The sequence below is a fragment of the Geotrypetes seraphini genome, chromosome 11 (assembly GCF_902459505.1).
Source record: "Geotrypetes seraphini chromosome 11, aGeoSer1.1, whole genome shotgun sequence".
In the NCBI taxonomy this organism is placed as follows: Eukaryota; Metazoa; Chordata; class Amphibia; order Gymnophiona; family Dermophiidae; genus Geotrypetes; species Geotrypetes seraphini.
In genome coordinates this window covers 60,944,037-60,962,496 of record NC_047094.1, presented here as the reverse complement: position 1 = coordinate 60,962,496, position 18,460 = coordinate 60,944,037, and the positions used below count along the sequence as shown (strand labels likewise).

At 43.5% G+C, this 18,460-nt stretch overlaps 1 protein-coding gene across 4 annotated transcripts in view; it reads right to left on the bottom strand.

The window, feature by feature from the left end:
• MGRN1 (mahogunin ring finger 1) overlaps positions 1-18,460 on the bottom strand; it is a 156,902-nt gene that overhangs the window by 126,419 nt on the left and 12,023 nt on the right. For all 4 annotated transcript variants that reach the window (XM_033962959.1, XM_033962958.1, XM_033962960.1 and 1 more), the window contains exon 2: positions 7,302-7,420. In XM_033962959.1, the coding sequence (XP_033818850.1) occupies positions 7,302-7,420 (119 nt within the window). The remainder of the gene's footprint in view (positions 1-7,301; positions 7,421-18,460) is intronic.

Below are 18,460 nucleotides of genomic sequence, written 5' to 3'. Positions count from 1 at the left end.
GAAGAAGGTGAGACTTGGGTATATTGATTTCGAACCCCAGGAGTTGTAGAAAAAAGATGGTCTGGTTGGTGGCCAGAAGAACAGTCTGAGATGAAATGGCCTTGATTAACCAATCGTCCAGGTAGGGAAAAACCTGAAGGTGGTGGGAGCGTAGAAATGCTGCCACCACTATCAGACATTTTGTGAACACTCTTGGAGAGGAGGCAAGACCGAAGGGGAGCACTCTGTATTGGTAATGACAGTGATTTATCATGAAGCGAAGGTACTGTCTGGAGGCCGGATGAATTGGAATGTGAGTGTAGGCCTCTTTGAGATCGAGAGAGCATAGCCAGTCGTTGTGATCGAGGAGAGGATAAAGCGTAGCTAGAGATAGCATCTTGAATTTTTCTTTGACCAAACATTTGTTGAGATCTCGCAGATCTAGAATTGGTCTGAGGTCTCCTGTTTTCTTGGGGACTAGAAAATACCGGGAGTAGAATCCTTGCCCTCTTTGGTCCAGAGGAACTTCCTCTATGGCGTTTAGAAGTAGGAGGGACTGAACCTCCTGACAAAGGAGGGCAGATTGAGGAGTATGCAAAGCAGACTCTTTTGGTAGACTTTGGCCCGGAAGGGTGTGAAAGTTGAGAGAGTAGCCGTGGCGGATGATGTTGAGGACCCACTGGTCCGAAGTGATAACTTCCCACCGGCTGAGAAAGAAAGACAGTCGTCCTCCTATCGGTTGAGGGAGGAGAGGAGATGGTTGAACGCTGGCTATGCCCTCTAGGATCAAGTCAAAAGGGCTGAGTCGATTTTTGTGGAGGAGGCTGCTTAGCTGGTTGTTGCTGCTGAGGTCTAGGTGTTTGCCGCTGCTGTTGACGCTGCCTCCTAGGTTGCTGAGTGGAAGGCTGCAAGGGGCGAGCCACAAAACGCCGCTGATAGGCCGTTTGCTGTCTGAATGGCCGTGAAGGTGGAGGTTTCTTCTTGGTCTTAAGAAGGGTATCCCAGCGGGTTTCATGAGCCGAGAGCTTCTGGGTCGTTGAGTCCATAGAATCTCCGAACAGCTCATCCCCTAAACATGGGGCATTAGCCAACCGGTCTTGATGATTAACATCAAGCTCAGAGACTCTGAGCCAAGCCAAACGGCGCATGGCCACAGAAATGGCTGTTGCTCTAGAGGTAAGCTCAAAAGTGTCATATATAGACCTTACCATGAATTTCCTAAGCTGGAAAAGAGCTGAAGAGCACTGATGGAAAGCCTCACGATTCCCCACAGGAAGGTACTGCTCGAAGGAAGCCATGGTGGTAAGGAGATGCTTTAAATAAAATGAAAAATGAAAAGCATAGTTACCAGAACGATTAGCAAGCATCGCATTCTGGTAAAGTCGCTTACCAAATTTGTCCATGGCTTTACCCTCTCTGCCAGGAGGGACAGAGGCATAAACACTAGCTCCTAAGGACTTCTTGAGGGTGGATTCTACAAGAAGAGACTCATGAGAGAGTTGTGGTTTATCAAAACCAGGGATAGGGATTACTTTATAAAGGGAATCCAATTTGCGAGGGGCTCCCGGGATGGTAAGAGGAGTCTCCAGATTCTTGTAAAAGGTCTCCCTCAGGATGTCATGTAAAGGGCGTTTCAAGAATTCCTTTGGAGGCTGGTCAAAATCAAGAGCGTCCAAAAAAGCTTTGGACTTTTTAGACTCAGCCTCCAAGGGAATGGAAAGAGATTCACACATATCTCTTAAAAAAGAAGAGAAAGAGGTGGAATCAGGTTTGGAGGAAATATCCTGCAGAACAGGCTCGTCCTCCTCTGATGAACACTCCCCTTCTGACTGAAGAGGTTCTTCAGAGTCGCCCCACAGATCAGGGTCTCGAACATGGGGACCACGGTCCCGAGACTCAGGGGTGGATGGTTCTCGGTGTCGGGACTTCTGTACCGACTTACCCGACCTCACCGACGCGGTACCGGGCGATGTTATCGGTCGCACCGGAGCCGATGTCTGTACCGATTGGTGATGAGACCTAGGCTCCGGTGCGAGGACAGGCATCGATGCCGATGAGGTCAAGTGTACCGGTACCGAAGGAGTGGATGGTGACAATACTGGCTGTTCCACGATCGGTACCGGTTGCTCAGTGGGGACCGATACCGGAGGGCTCGGTGTCAGGAGAGCTGGAAGGAGTTGTTTGAGCTGTTCCTTCAGCTGTACCTGCAAGATGGCCGCAATGCGATCATCAAGGGAGGGCACCGGTACCGCTTTTTTCTTCTGCGGTACCTGCGGTGCCGCTCGACGCCCCGGAGATGAGGAGCCCGATGTCGAGGGACTCACCTCAATAGGGGCGGAGCGCTTCCGCTGGCGCCTCACGGTCGGCAGGATTGGACTCTCTGCAATGGAGACCGGAGGACGTTCCAGCGGGGAAGGCTTCTTAGCCGGCTTACCTGCATGCTGCGACGCCGACGCGGTATCGCGTGGCGTCGATGAGGTGGGTGCCGACGAAACAGGTACCGAGACCGGCGCCGAAGACGCGGGGTCGGACATGTCGGTGCCGAAAAGCAGTCTCTGCTGTATCTCTCGATTTTTGAGAGTCCGCTTTTTCAAAGTGGCACAGCGGGTGCAGGTAGAGGCCTGATGTTCCGGACCCAGACACTGAAGGCACCAGTTGTGCGGGTCTGTAAGGGAAATAGGCCGTGCACACCGCTGGCACTTCTTGAACCCGGGCTGGGGGGGCATGAACGTAAAAACGGCTTCTGCCAAATCGAAGGCCGAGGCCTCGATGATGGCAGTAGGCCCCGCCGGGTCAAATCAAGAAACTTGACTAAAACAAGAGAAATTTTTTTTTTTTTTTTTTAAAGAAAAGAAAAACGGAAGGGCAAAAAGAACCCGAAAAAGTTTACGCGAGCGGGAAGGCGAATGAAAAAATATTTCAACAGCCGTTGAAAATGCGACTTCTTAGCTCCGCGGAAACTAAGAAACTGAGGGACCGCGCGTCGGGGTCGGGCGGGAAGGCACTCGCGCATGCGCGGTGCGGTCTCTAGAACTTTCCAAGTTCTTAGAGTGCAATCACTCTAAAAGTGTCCGTACCGGGGCTCCGTCGGTGCCGTCACCCATCAGTCAAGAATATGCTGCCTGCTTGTCCTGGGATAATAGAGAATGACATGGGGACAAATTTTTCCCTGTCCCCACAGGAACTCAATTTCCCTGTCCTGTCCCCATGAGTTTTGTTACTGTCCCTGCCCCATTCCTGTAAGCTCTGCCTTAACCGCACAAGCCTCGGACACTTATGATTTTAAAGTGTTTGAGGCTTGTGCAGATGAGGACAGAGCTTGCAGGAATAAGGCAGGGTCAGGCAAAGAACTCACCGGGATGGGAAAATGAGTTCCCATGGGGACAGGGAAAAATTTGTCCCTGTGTCATTTTCTATGTCTGAAACCTAAGAAAAGAGATGGAAGAGTTAGAATATATTGCACTAAATGAAAAGAGATATAATAGGCATCTTCGAGACTTGGTGGAAGAAGATAACCAATGGGACATTGCGATACCAAGGTACAAATTATTTTGCAGTGATAGGGTGATAGCGTGGATCAAATTGGTGAAGATGTAGCATTATATGTTTCATAGTTCATTTAAATTTTTGATTAAATGCTTATCCAAAGGTACAAAGCGTTGTACATAATAATTTAAAATAGCTGGGAAACAAACAATTTAAATTATTAGACATATACCAACTAATCATACATACTTATGACCAAAGACATTCACCGACTAATCATACATCTTATGACCAGAGAACTTTGGGAAAAAAGGAAGAACTACAATTTCTAATAAAGAATACATAAAAGGAAAATACAATAGGAAAGGGGGAAAAGTAAAATGTAGTGAAAGTATCTACTTTTGTAAAAAAAAAATTTATTTTTTTTCAGTTATAGATGTCTTTAAAAAGAAAGCATTTAAGACTGCTTTTAAATTTCTGCAGGTTTTGTTCAGCTCTAAGGTGTAGAGGGAGAGAGTTCCAAATTAGAGGGGCAGTGACTGAAAAAATGAGGGTACAACAAGTACCGATTATCTTTAGGGATGGGATGTTGAGAGAATAGTGTGTGGATGATCTTAAAGTCAGGAGAGCCTGAATTGAATAGACTAAAAGAACACCTATGAGTATAAATTCCATGTGCAAAGGGGAAAAGGCTAGTGACAGGAGTGTACTACCATCCACCTGACCAGGATGAACAGATGCTGAAATGTTAACAGAAATTAGGGAAACAAAGAAGTGCAGCGTGATGAATTTGGGGAGATATATGTGCTGGGAGGCGAGAAGCTGATATGGACGGATGGGAAGAGGGACTTTGGGGGATCTGAGGATCTGAAGGTGACAAAGCAGTGTGACAAGGCGGTGGCTGTAATCAGGAAGATGCTAGGCTGTATAGAGAGGCATAACCAGCAGAAGGAGCTATACTAGATCCACATACTATGGCAGTCAAGGCCAAACTAGAATCACAAGTCCCAAGTGAGTCTTGATTCTACGAATGACCCGGCCCACCATGTGACACAGTGGAAACACATAAAGCAGCCTCTCCTCCAGCTAAGGTTGAACCACCACATCCAACTCTGCGCTTCCCGGTTCATCTCTTCAGATGTAGAAGTGACTCACTTCGCATTTTTGGCTGCACTGCACAATGAGCCTAAACATTCTTTGAGACAGTGACTGCTCTCTTGGGTCTCAAGTGTGCCGGCTGAGAAAGTCAGCCTGCATGTTTTCCATTCCTGCTACATGGGCTGCAGGGAGCACCTGAAGGTGAGTTTATTCCCACTTGAACATCTGAGCTTCCAGACTCAACGGGGCACTCTTGGTGCCTCCTTGTCTGTTCATGTAAACTACCACAGTGGCATTGTCTGAAAATACTCTGATTGCCTTGCCGTCTAGATCTCTTTCCAACAACTTTAATGCTAGCTAAATAGCTCGTAGTTCTAAGCAATTTATAAACCATTTTCTCTGATGGAGAGACCATTGGCCCAGTACCAGATGCCCACCACAAAGGGTCTCCCAACCTAAAAGACTGGCATCATTTATTAGGATCACCCATGAGGAGATTCGGAAACGAATGCCCTTCAATAAGGAGTATACTCGGAGCCACCATCACAAGTTGTTCCTTGCTTCCACAGTCCAGAGCAGCTGCATTTGGAGGGAATGACACTGTAGGAGACATAAATTACCATTCACCCAGGGAATCATTTCTAGGGTGGCTCCCAACGCACTTAGAACATGAAGGTAACCATCAGGCATTGAGGTTTTGAATCGCTGGGAGATCTGCAAAAGCTAGAAGGATGCTAGGGTGCATAGGGAGAAGAATGGCCAGTAGGAAAAGGAGGTATTGATGCCCCTGTATAAGACTTTAGTGAGACCTCATTTAGAATATTGTGTACAATTCTGGAGGCCGCACCTTCAAAAAGATATAAAAAGAATGGAGTCAGTCCAGAGGAAGGCTACTAATATGGTGCATGGTCGTTGTCGTAAGACGTATAGGGACAGACATAACGATCTCAATCTGTATACTTTGGAGGAAAGATGGGAGAGGGAAGATATGATAGACATGTTTAAATATTAACGTGATATAAATTTGCATGAGTCGATTCTCTTTCATTTGAAAGTAAGCTCTGGAATGAGAAGGCATAGGATAAAGTTAAGAGGCGATAGGCTCAGGAGTAATCTAAGGAAATACTTTTTTTTTTTACAGAAAGGGTGGTAGATGCATGGAACAGTCTCCCAGAAGAGGTGATGGAGACAGAGACTGTGTCTGAATTCAAAAAGGCCTGAGATAGGCACGTGGGATCTCTCTGAGAGAGGAAGAGATGATGGTAACTGTGGATGGGCCATTTGGCCTTTCTCTGCCATCATGTTTCTATGGCTGACGGGGCTCTGACCAGCTAATCACCCATGGGTGTATGTATGGGTGTACATGTATTTCCATCCAGCAGAGGTGAGCTATGACCATCATCACCTTGGCGAAGATACGCAGAGACACTGCCAACCCAAAGGGTAGAGCCACAAATTAGAAATGCCTTTGCAGGACGTAAAATATCAGGTATTTCCTATGGAACAGGAAAATGGGGATATGAAAGTATGCCTCCATCAGATTCAGGTAGGCTAGGACTTCCCCAGGTGCCACCACAGCAATTACTGACCGGACCATCTCAATGTGGAAATGTGGTACTTTCGGTGCTGCATTTACAGATTTCAGCCTCACCCAGTGAACTCTGACTGCAGGACCCACTGTCGTGCATCAACATCCAAAGTGCTGTTAACAGCCAAATCAGTCCTGTCCCAAGGGATTCCTGGCTTGCACTTGCTGTAGCGGCCTAAAGATGCCCAATGTGCCCTGCATCAGGAATATCGCTTCCCCATCTCCAAAGGTGCCGCCATACTGCCAAAAGCACTGTCACCATTTACCAGCCTCAAGGCAGAAACTCACCCTCATAAACACCTGGATATGTAGCCCCAATTGTGGTTCTGAGCACAAACAAGTCAGACTTACCAGCAACAGCTTCCCCCAGCACACTGTCTCGACTGAGAAGTCTCCTGGCTCCCAACTGCCAACACAATCCCAGGTACAAATTTGCCTCAGCTGTAAACTTCTCTCTGAGCTTACCTCAATCCATGTTTTGAGTTTTTTTCCCTTACTGTCTCTGCTACCATGCCTTCACAGCAACCTTTAAAAAAATTTGGGGGGGGGGAGGGGAGAGGAAAAGTCACAGGGCACCAGAGACAAAGATCTGATAGGCATGTGGAATTTCTTAAAGAGAGGAAAAGATAAGATAATGGTTATTGCAGATGGGCAGACTGGATGGACCATTTGGCCTTTTATCTGTCATCATGTTTCTATGTTTCTCTCGATGTGACTCTGCAATCACTAGGCACCTACCAAGCTCAACTGGAAGCCAATGGACCAACTGGACCAGGAGCAGAGCACTCAAAACCAGAGACCAACACAGAACACAGAAAACACAGAACTGAGCTGTGCTACATCCCTCCAGGTAGGCAGCCCAGCTCCCCAGTATTTTCTATCTCCACCTACTGGTTGATGGATATAACTATCCCACAAGTTTTAGAATAGTGGGAAGCAGCGTAATAAGTACAAGAGTAGCTGTTTCAGGATTTGCTAATCACACTGCAAACAAAATTATTATCAGTTATCATTTGGAAGCAGACATACCACCCAATGTAAAAACTTTCCAACCAGTTGTGAAGTATCTGTATTCAGATATCACTGAACTGATCTAAGTACGGACCTACTAAAAGTGATTTACATTACATTCACAAATGAATCCACTTACCTGAACAGGTCTGTTCCCAAGAAAGTTAAGATCCATGTTTTCTCCAAACAAATAGCCTTCAGGATGTGGGGTATCAAACTTCTCGCCCCCCATAAAAAAATGACTTGCAAAGTAGTTCCCTAAGAAAAGAACAAACAGGTAAAATAAACCTGGTGTCTCTACTAAATGAGCATACTTGTCCAAGAGAAGTTAACACCTGTAACTTGAAAGCTATCAATCTGATGCTGGCAACAATTTTAATGAAATAGAATCCTTCAACACTAAGTAGCACAGTTTACTTAGCAGAAACTGTGGGATCAGCCCATACAACCTGCATTTCAGAAAAGTAGAAACATCTAAACTGACCTCAGCACTGTGCCTGCACGAAAAAAAACAGATGAGTTCTCTATACATGGCAAAAGGGTCTTTGGATAGTTTTAGAAATGTCTTACCCTCTCAATACTAAAGTACTAAGTGTAAATTAGCTGCCATATATTGCTTCTCTGGATTATGGCTTATTTGTAAATCTGAAAAAAAATACAAAAAAAGGACAAGAGTATGAAAAATATCAGTTAAATAAACAAAACAATACTCTCTTCTATAAGGATTCAACCTTGTCAAGTGTATGGAAAAAGTGGAGAAAAAAGGCTTCGGTGTCCACAGTGCTCCATTCAATCCAAGCAAGCCTGAAGTAGTCAAACGAGCACAATTTAATCACAGGCCAAAAAAACTCCACTAATATCCCAAACACTTTTCAAAACAACTTTGATATGAATCCAAATACAGGTAGAAAATGGTCAATTCCACTCTCAAATAACGTGGTGTGACAATATGTTCAGCACAATGATAGTGAAAATGGTGGAAAAAATGAGGAGTCCATTACAGGTCAGAATGAATAGAAATTCCACAGCTAGTAACGCTCAAGTCCTAAAGATCGATCAAGAACAGAGCAATCGGGCAAAGCACCAGAAAATCATTAAAAAATAATAAAATACAACCCAAAAAATGATTTTCCTGTATAAAAAAAAACCCAACAAACAAACAAAATACTTAACTGTCCAATCTCCTCTTCTGCGTCATACCTCCCTTCCACCTGCCACGATCCCAGCTGGTGATAGTCCCATTATAAAACTCACATCTTCAACCGCACGGTCAGGCAAACGCTTAATCTCCTCAATCAGAAAAAAACGCACATCCACTCTTCTCACCGCAGTCCACAATCTACCAAAAAGATGCCACACCACAGCCAAACTTCCAACAGGATACTGTTTCGCAAAGCACATCTTCAGGGGAGAAAACAAAACATTGGGACATTCAGGCTTGCTTGGATTGAACGGAGCACTGTGGACACTGAAGCCTTTTTTCTCCACTTTTTCCGTACACTTGACAAAGTTGAATCCTTACAGAAGACTGTATTGTTTTGTTTATTTGTTATTTATAAATCTGCAATACCACTTCATTTACCATAGCAAGGTCAGAATGGTATACAATGTCAACAGTAAAAGAAAGAAGCTCAAAATATCTACTCTATAGGAAAAAAAATTATACATTCAGAAATAATCAGTTGTATCTAAAATTGCAATATATTTAGTATATAAAAAAACAAACTCTCAAAATTCTCAGTTTACAAATGCCACCGCTTCGATCAACTGATCAAATCTCAGCTGTCTATCCAAAAACAGCCTTAAAAAGTGGGTTTTCAGAGAGATCTTAAAATGCATTATACGTTTGATCAGAACATAAAGGAAAATTATTCCATAATCTGGGAGCAAGAAAGAAATGCCATGATAATGATCTTGGCTTTGTTACCTGTTCCTTGCTGCATAGCTAAGTGTATGTGACTACTGTCATCTGGTTCAAGTTTTATAGCAGTGTGATTGTGAAGAAAACAAAACCAAAAGAAACGTGTTGCGATGTAGCAAGTAACATTATTACAGGACATGTAGGCAAACAGCTATAAAAACTAGTTAGGCTAATGAACATCCACTGGATATAGAAACAGAGTATGACGGCAGAAAAGGTCCGTTGGCCCAACAAGTCTGCCCACTCGAAGAACCCTCCCTCTAAGAATTTCCCGGAGCGAATCCACTCCAAGAACCCTTCCTCAACAAGAACCCTCTTTATAAGCATTTCCTCGGTGCGAACCTACATGTTTATCCCATCATCCCTTGAAGTTGAGTGGAAGACCATTCCATCGCTCAACCACTCTTTTGGTGAAGAAGTATTTCCTGATGTCACCATGAAATCTCCCACCCTTGAGTTTGAGCAGATGACCTCTGGTTGCCGTGGGCCCCGTAAGGAAGAAGATAACGTCCTCCACCTCAATACGGCCTGTAATATATTTGATCATGTCACCCCTTTCTCTACGTTCTTCGAGAGAATATAACTGCAGCCTGCTTAGACGTTCTTCATATGGGAGATCCTTAAGTCCTGAGACCATCTTAGTGGCTATACGCTGAACCGACTCCATTCTCTTCACATCCTTTTGATAATGTGGCCTCCAAAACTGAACACAGTACTCCAGATGAGGTCTCACCATCGACTTGTACAACGGCAGTATGACTTCAGGCTTACGGCTGATAAAACTTCTCCGGATGCAACCTAGCATTTGTCTAGCCTTGGCTGAAGCTTTCTCCACCTGATTGGCAGTTTTCATATCTTCACTAATGATTACACCCAGGTCTCGTTCTGCAATGATTCTTGTTAAGTTTTCACCATTCAGGGTGTATGTTCTGTAGGGGTTATTGCTACCAAGGTGCATCATCTTACACTTTTTGGCATTAAAACTCAGTTGCCAAGTATTAGACCATTGTTCCAGTAAAAGTAGGTCCTGCCTCATAGTGTCTGGCACGGTTGACCTGTCGGGCTCGGTTGCGCTGCCCACAATGTTGCATAGTTTAGCGTCATCCGCAAATAACGCAATTTTACCTCGAAGTCTCCTTGAATCTATGGCTTCTGTTTCATGTTCAAATTCCAATGTTTTCAATAAAGAACTTGCTGCAAGTAATCCTGGTTCATGGTCATTTCTATCCTTTATTTGCTCCTTTTTGGTTCTTCTGTGGGAGTGGTTTGGTTTTCTTTATTTCTGTTTCTTTACTGTACACTACATGGATAACCATCAGAAATCATGCAGAGACCCAGCTGGTATCTGGAAAGTTTTAGCCAAGTTGGCTACCCCATGGCCTGCATCATCACAGGGTTATGCTTCATTTCTCTGCTCTTCTTTTTGTCCTCATCACTTGCCCACTTTTCTGCCCTGGAGGAACTGAACAGTACACTGCAGTTTCACAAAACAAATTCTCCCGACCCTGTTTCTACACTCCTGCTGAAATATTACAGACACAAATCTCCCTGGGTTTTTCCCTCTACTTTCGTGTCCATGTAAAGCAGACAAGCCTGACACAGGTATTACAGTAGTTAGTCCAAATGAGATGGGATGTGTACATGTCACTTCCATGTGTTTTAGAGTAAGTAAGGGGAAAGTGATTGTACGCAATGAAAAATGATGAGGCACTGAATTATGCTTCCCTGATAATGCTGGATGAAAGATTTTTTTAAAAAGATTGTGCACAAGTTTAAAAACCAAACAGGAAGTAACAATTCCCTGCACCAGATAAACAGCAGTGCCAGCACAACAGAAATCTAGAAACTAACAGTATTGGAATTGTCATAAAGAAATAATATACAGTAACACAATTAGCAAAAATTAGAAGTAGTTCTTGAAAATCTTTTTCCAATGCTATAGTCAAGTCATGTCTGAATATTCCTGACTAATAATAACAGCTTTATTTTTTTATACCACATTACCTTGCGGTTCAGTGTGGTTCAGAACAAGAAAAACTGTGAACACACAATGATAATACATCAGGATCCATAATTGATAAAATTAACTTGGTTGATGTATTTTAAGCTATGTAACCATTTGTTATATATTATCTTAATTTTCCATTCTACTATCATATGTCCAGTTACTGTACATGTATGTTTGATAAAGGTGTGCCTTTAAATAAATTTAAATACATTTTCAGTCCAGAGAAATTTTGTTGAATATTGTCAATGATAATGTATTGGGATGGTATGGCTATATGATGTTAAATTATAGTAACAGATTCTGTTATATTACTTATAGTTTTACTTTTATTTCTATAGTTAGCCCTGTTTTGTCCTGTCTACTGCTTTCAATATTTGATTGGCCAGCCTTTGCTCTTGCGGACAAGCTGATACTTTTCGGGCATAGAGTGGACCAGCTTCACCAGATGCTCGTGGGTGATAATCCTATTCCAAGCTTCAATCAATGGCAATCAGCTCTTGCTTCGTTGTTGGCTGTTTTTTTTTTTTATATTTCCAGTAACAGCTTCTGCCACAGGTTCTCAATTGGACTGAGATCTGGTGACTGAGCAGGCCAAGTAATTGCCTTCACTCCCTTCTCTCTCATCCATTCGAATACAGTTTTTGCTCAATGATGGTGTATTATCATTTTGAAAGAAGTAATCACAAAAAATTAAATTCTCTGCTGAAGGCAACATGCGTTTCTGCAGGATTTCAATGTATTTCACACCATTCACCATGTTCTCTACAAAGTGAAGCCGACCAACACCACTTGCCGCCATACATCCCCATACCATGACCTTTGTAGGATGCTTAACCAACAGGTTAAGGCATTCAGGCTTGAATTCTTCTCCTGGATATCTGCGTAAATACGTTCTTCACTGATCACCCAAGATGTAGAAAGTGCTCTAATCACTAAATAACACCTTCTCCCACATTTCCTTTATCCACTTGCAATGTTGCACAAGCCATGCCATGCTAGGCTTTCTTTGCTGCATAAGTCAGTAGTGTTTTTTTCCTAGCTTTACACCCTGTCAAACCAAATTCCTGGTACCTATGCCTCACAGTGCTTGTACTAACTAATCATGGCTGAGCACTTGTCCTGCCACTCTATCAGAAACTGAGGTGATGTCAGCTTTCTATTGCCAAGAGATGTGATCTCAACACGCAATCTTGTCAGTAACTTTGTTTTTCTTGGTCAACCTGAATGCTATCCTGTGTTCTTCCTGTCTACTCCTTCTTAAGCACCCTGATCACTATACTTTGATTGTCTACCATCCTCTGTGCAATCTGCCTATTGGAATATCCCTCTTCACCAAGAACTGCTATTTGAACCCGCTTTTTCTGACAAGAACTGAAATTTGGACTTCATTGCTATTGATGTCGCTGGTCAATCAATTTGACTGATATCAGTTACAGAAATTTATACTTTCTGCCATGTAGTGAAGCTTAATGCAGATTGGCTGCAAAAATATCACTTCTGATTAGCTGCAAATGCGGTCTTCATTATAAGGCATATGGGGACAGACTTAAATATCTCAATCTGTATACATTGGAGGAAAGGCGGGAGAGGGGAGATATGATAAGAGACTTTTAAATACCTACGTAATGTAAATGCGCATGAGTCGAGTCTCTTTCATTTGAAAGGAAACTGCAATGAGAGGGCATAGGATGAAGTTAAGAGGTGATAGGCTCTGGAGTAGTTCTGCCCGATTTCTGATTCGAATCGATTCACCGATTCACTTTGGATGAATCGATTCAAATCAATTCGTTTGTACAAAAACAAACTTACCGATTCAAGTCGGAGAGACCTGTTCGGGCTTTCCCTCTGCCGTCGGAGTCCATCTAATGTAACTTCTGTTCTGCACATGCTGCCTGACCAATGGCTACAGGCAAGAGTCCAAAGGCTTCTGCTCCTCCTGTCTTTATTCTCACACTCTCTCCCCTCAAGCCTCCGAGTACCGAATACTCTGGCACGTCCCTGATGACATCATCAGAGACACGGCAGAGCAAATCAGGGTAGTAGAAGGCCCCAAAGCAGCGTGTGTAGAGTGCTGCAGACGCTGCTGGAGTCGGCAGGTTTCTTGGGACCGCAGAAAGGGAGGGGCAGCAAGGGACTAAGTGAGCCGGTCAGATGGCGGGACGGGATGGGAAGGTCAGATCACAATGGGAGGGGTTCGGGTGCTTCGAGGAGGGGTGCGATGGTGGGGGGTGCTGACGAAGAAATCACTTACTGTGAGTGAGGGGGGAGTCGGCAAGACCGCAGGGACCGTTTTATGCGCGCATGCGCACTCCTGCCTTCCACGGACATGTGGATCACAGAACACGCAGGTAGGAGTGTGCATGCCGCTTAGCGTTTTATTATAGTAGATATATATAGGCTAAACAGCAAATATAAACACCATACCTTCAAATAAATTTATATTCACCTTGCTTTTGTAGACATAGCTATAGATACTCTATACAAACGGGTTCAAGGGAATAAGTAAAGTATAGGTGAAAGCCAGAGTAAGATTTGGATGAACCAAACAAGAACTCAGTTCTAAGCTAAAGGCTCTTGCTAAACCTATACAAAAAATTATACTCGCCAACAACAAAATTACAGAAATTGTCATCAGTTATATGATATGAAAAGTTCTCAGGAGACAGCTCAAGATAGGCCAAGGAGTAAGGAAGGGGTTAAAGATTTTATTGTAGGTTTGGGTGTTGTCTTAACTTATTAGATTTGATAGATTAGTAAATGGAAACCGGGTAGTTATAGTTCAATCATACACTTTTTTTCTTATTTTATTTGCAATTCTGTTTTTGTTCACTATTTTATCGTAAATTGCTTTGCTGATATTTGAAAGGAAGTACAGAATAAAATATAACCCGTTCTCATTGTTCACATGTATTGTCAGGCCTAATCTAGAATATCTCATGGAATCCTTTATCATCACCAACTCCAAACACTCTAGGAAATCTCATGCGTTATTCTCTTTTCCATCTGCCAAGGGTAGAATATTCAAAAAATTTCAAAAGCATCTGTTGTCTTTTCAAGCAGCATTAAGGGCTAAGGATTTAAATTACTTAATTGTGTCTTCTCTTACCAACAGTTTCGACGTGCTTTAAAAATGCATCTCTTTATTGAATCTTTTGGAAATTAGATATATCTCATTACTGTATTCATTTTTCTATTTTTTATGTTTTGTGAATCGAATAGAACTTAGCAGTATAGAAGTGAGTTTTATATTATGTTATAGAGCCTTCCATTTAGATCTGCTTTTGGTATAACCTTCCCAAAGATTCAGTTGCCTATGTTTTTACATCATCTGGGAAGGTAATTGGATTGTCTTTCAGATACGGGTATAAAAGAGAACCTAAACTGTGTAGTAGATGAATAGGAATATAAGCGTCTATTAAATGCTCCTTGATACCAGCAATCATAGCTGTATCTGTTACAGTAACATCAAGATTCTTAAGCAGCTGGACACATGATGGAAGAACATTGCAGGTGGTAGGAGTCTGATCAGCAGATAAGACTCATGTTGCCACATCAAAGGCAGACAAGACACAAATGATGTCATTTAACAGTAGTTCATTTAAATCCAAAAGCAGCTTCTGTAGGGTTTTTTTAGTCACTGAATTCAGTTGCCGATTGTCTAAGATGTGTTAAGCTTTTACATATTTAGAGAATGACACGGGGATATAGTTTGTCCCCATCCCCGTGGGCTCTGTCTCCATCCCCGCGGGCTCTGTCTCCATCCCCGCACCATCCCCACAGGTTCTGTCTCCATCCCTACTCTGCAGTTAACCATCCCTATGTCAGTCTCTACCTGTTAGAAGAACTGGAGGGACCACCAATAGAATCTATGGTGGAGGTCGTGACTTGTGGGAGGGAGGAAGATGATCATTAGTCCCTACTATCGACTGTTACATTGGCTACCAGTAGAAGCACAAGTAATATTTAAATTCTCTTGTATTTGCTTTAAGCTGGTTTGGGGAATGGCCCCAATCTACCTTCTATCCCATTTCATGCTATACAGCTCTATGAGGATAACTAGGAATTGCAATTTATTCACCTATCCTAAAATTACCGGCTGTAGATACAGGTCTTTTTTGGATAGGACTCTTGCATTTCAAGCAAGTAAGCAACAGTCCTGGTTGGGTAGTTACATTAGTGGAGCCATGCTGTCCTATGGCGCATTTCGAAAAGAAATTAAGACTGTACTGTTTGATAAATTCATTTCTTAACTGAAGCTTTATTGATAACATAAATTTTATATTGTGTATACATAGGAAAATGTTGTATTTTTAACTACCGTATTTGCCGGCGTATAAGATGACTTTTCAGTACCTTAAAATCCTCCCCAAAGTCGGGGGTCGTCTTATACGCCGGGTACTGTTTAGAGAGCTGCACGGGGACGCCCCTAGGGTCGCGGGGATCCCGTGGGGACGCCCCCTAGGGTCGCGGGGATCCCATGGGGACGCCTCCGAGGGTCGCGGGGCTCCTGCGGGGCTGGATGCTCAGTCTTCTGGATGTACGCGGCTCTTCTTCTCCCTACCTTCTCTGCTTGCAGCACAGAGCCGAACGGAAGTCTTCCCGACGTCAGCGCTGACGTCGGGAAGACTTCCGTTCGGCTCTGTGCTGCAGGCAGGGCAGATAAGGAGAAGGAGAGTAGCCTCGCGGTTCGAGTGGCTACCAAGGGAGAGGGGCGGCCCGCCCCACCCCGCCCCGGTTGCAGCACAGCCGGCCAGGTTCCCTTACTTTTGTGGCACTTCCCCGACCGACCGATAACAGCCCGGGTCCGACAATCCTCCCTGCCCTGTAGCCGCGAATCTAAATTACCTTCTTACAGCAGCTGTAAGAAGGTAATTTAGATTCGCGGTTAAGGGCAGGGAGGTTTGTCGGACCCGGGCTGTTATCGGTCGGTCGGGGAAGTGCCACAAAAGTAAGGGGACCTGGCCGGCTGTGCTGCACCCGGGGCGGTAGAGAAGGTGTGCGGAAGAAGGGGTAGTCTTATACGGCGAGTATATAACAAAACTCTATATTTTAACTAAAAGTTGGGGGGTCGTCTTATACGCCGGCAAATACGGTACTTGTACTTTGCCGATTGTCCAGCTCTCTTCTGTGTAAACCACCTAGAAAACTTTATTCTTCTATACCGCCACAATCAAACGATATGTTATGTTATATTATGAGCAGTCTTTTATGGAAGGGAAGAGGGACAGGATTTGATATACTGCCTTTCTATAGCTCCAATCAAAGCAGTTTACATGTTATATACAGATACTTATTTTGTATCTGGGGCAATGGAGGTTTAAGTGACCTTCCCAAACTCATAAAAACTGCAATTGGAAATAAAATGCCTTTACTTGTGCAATTACATTTTTTAAATTGAAATGCAGCTCTAATAATTACTATTTTCTAATTTTAAAAAATTAATCAGGTGCAAAAATTTACATATGCCTTTTGTAGAGAATGACACGGGGACAAATTTGTCCCCATCCCTGCAGGATCTATCTCCATCCTCATCTGCACAAGCCTCATACACTTATGATTTTAAAAAGTATCCAAGGCTTGTGCAGATGAGGACAGAGCTTGCAGGGACAGAACTCATGGGGACAGAGATAGATCCCATGGGACCAGGGACAAATTTGTCCCCGTGTCATTCTCTACCTTTGGTAGAGTTAGCAGATTCCAAATGTTTCCTGTAGCCAGTTAAGGTTTTCTGTTCTTGCTTTTGGAATTTATTTCCCTACTCTTCCTTGCAGCACTCTCTCAAAAATAATCTTAGCTCTCCTTGCATGTACTGCATACTTGAGATCTCCCCACAATTTTTCAATAACTCCAAGTCTATGAAGGCCAATTCAAAACCTTTATCTTTCTTTCATGTAAGCAAATTATATTTGATTTTAAAGTATGTTTTGGATCATTTTTCTTGCTGAAATATCCAGTCTCTTCTCAGCTTCAGTAAGTTATTAATTTCCAGGGTGTGTTAATATTTAATTGAACCCATTCTTCTTTCCACCTGAAGCAAAAAAAAAGCTATGCAAAAGGCAAGAGGCAAAATATAGCTAGAAAGCAATAAGCACAAATACTTGCAGTCTAAGCAATAAAGTGCAGGGTCTGCAAGCCCTAATGTTAGAGGCAGACTTAGAATTTGCAGCTATCAAAGATGTGGTTCAATGACTTCCATAAATAATATGCAATCATACCAAGCTCATATAACCTTTAAGGAAGCGCACAGATGGCTGAAAAGGTAGAGTAGCATCACTGTATGTGAAAAACAATATAAAAGCAGCTGAATTTAAGGGCAACTGGGGAAAGGAGGAAGCAATTTCATAGTTATGGAGCAGTATTTATCAACCTTTCTTCTGTTGTGCGACATACCTAGCAGACAACGTGCGACATACTGATCATTAATTCACAGCTGAACAAAGCATACATAAATATTTCAGTGTGTAACTTAGCATGAATTTGCCTAATCCCCAATATATCAGTCCCAGATTTCTCACTTTTTATTTAACAAATATATATTTAAATTCTGGTATCATCTCAGTACCACCACCACAAAATCCTTCCACTGGCAATATACTGTGAAGCAACACAAAAACTTGTAAATATGCTACTCAAACTTCATAGCAAACAGAATCTATGAAGAGCAAACCTGCAACATTTTCAGTTGAGGCTAGTGGCAGAAATTATTGGAGGGCTGTGGGGAAAAAAAATAGTGATAAAATATGGGGATTCCAAGAACCTGACTCTCAAGACTGCTGGTCTTCCCAGCTTGCAGGCAGGGTCAAAAATGACTGCCATTCCCACCAAAGGCATCAGGACCATGGATCCCAATGCTGAAGCAATTGCAGCCTCAGAAGACCTTAGGGGAGACCCCCCAATCCTCCCCCCAGGGCTATTTCTGAAATCAGGAAACAGATCTTCACACAAACCAGAAGAAGCTGGCAGCTGTGCTCAGCCATCAGCTCTTGCAAGCAGAGCAGTGCCAGTCTGCCCAGACACATGACTAATGCACACAGGTTTGCCTTACTCCTCCAGAGCCAACCACAAACCGGGACTTTCAGGTTTTCATATCCCTCTGCCTAGCTCTCAAGTGTGGAAAGCATCCCCCCAAACTCCTGACAGAGGAATAAAGCCAGACCAGGCAGCCCAGTCAAATTGATAGGACCATTTTAGCAATGACCGCCTAAAGTTAAAGGGAGACCATGAGGGGGCACCCTGAAAAGGGGAGTGAGGTTAACTTGGTTGGGGGGAGGGAGAGGAGGGACTCGCTTCCTCTGTAGCAGGGGACCAAGCCACATCGTTTGCCTCGGTACCACTGGTGGGCAGTGACTTGGGGCTGCAGAGCTATGTT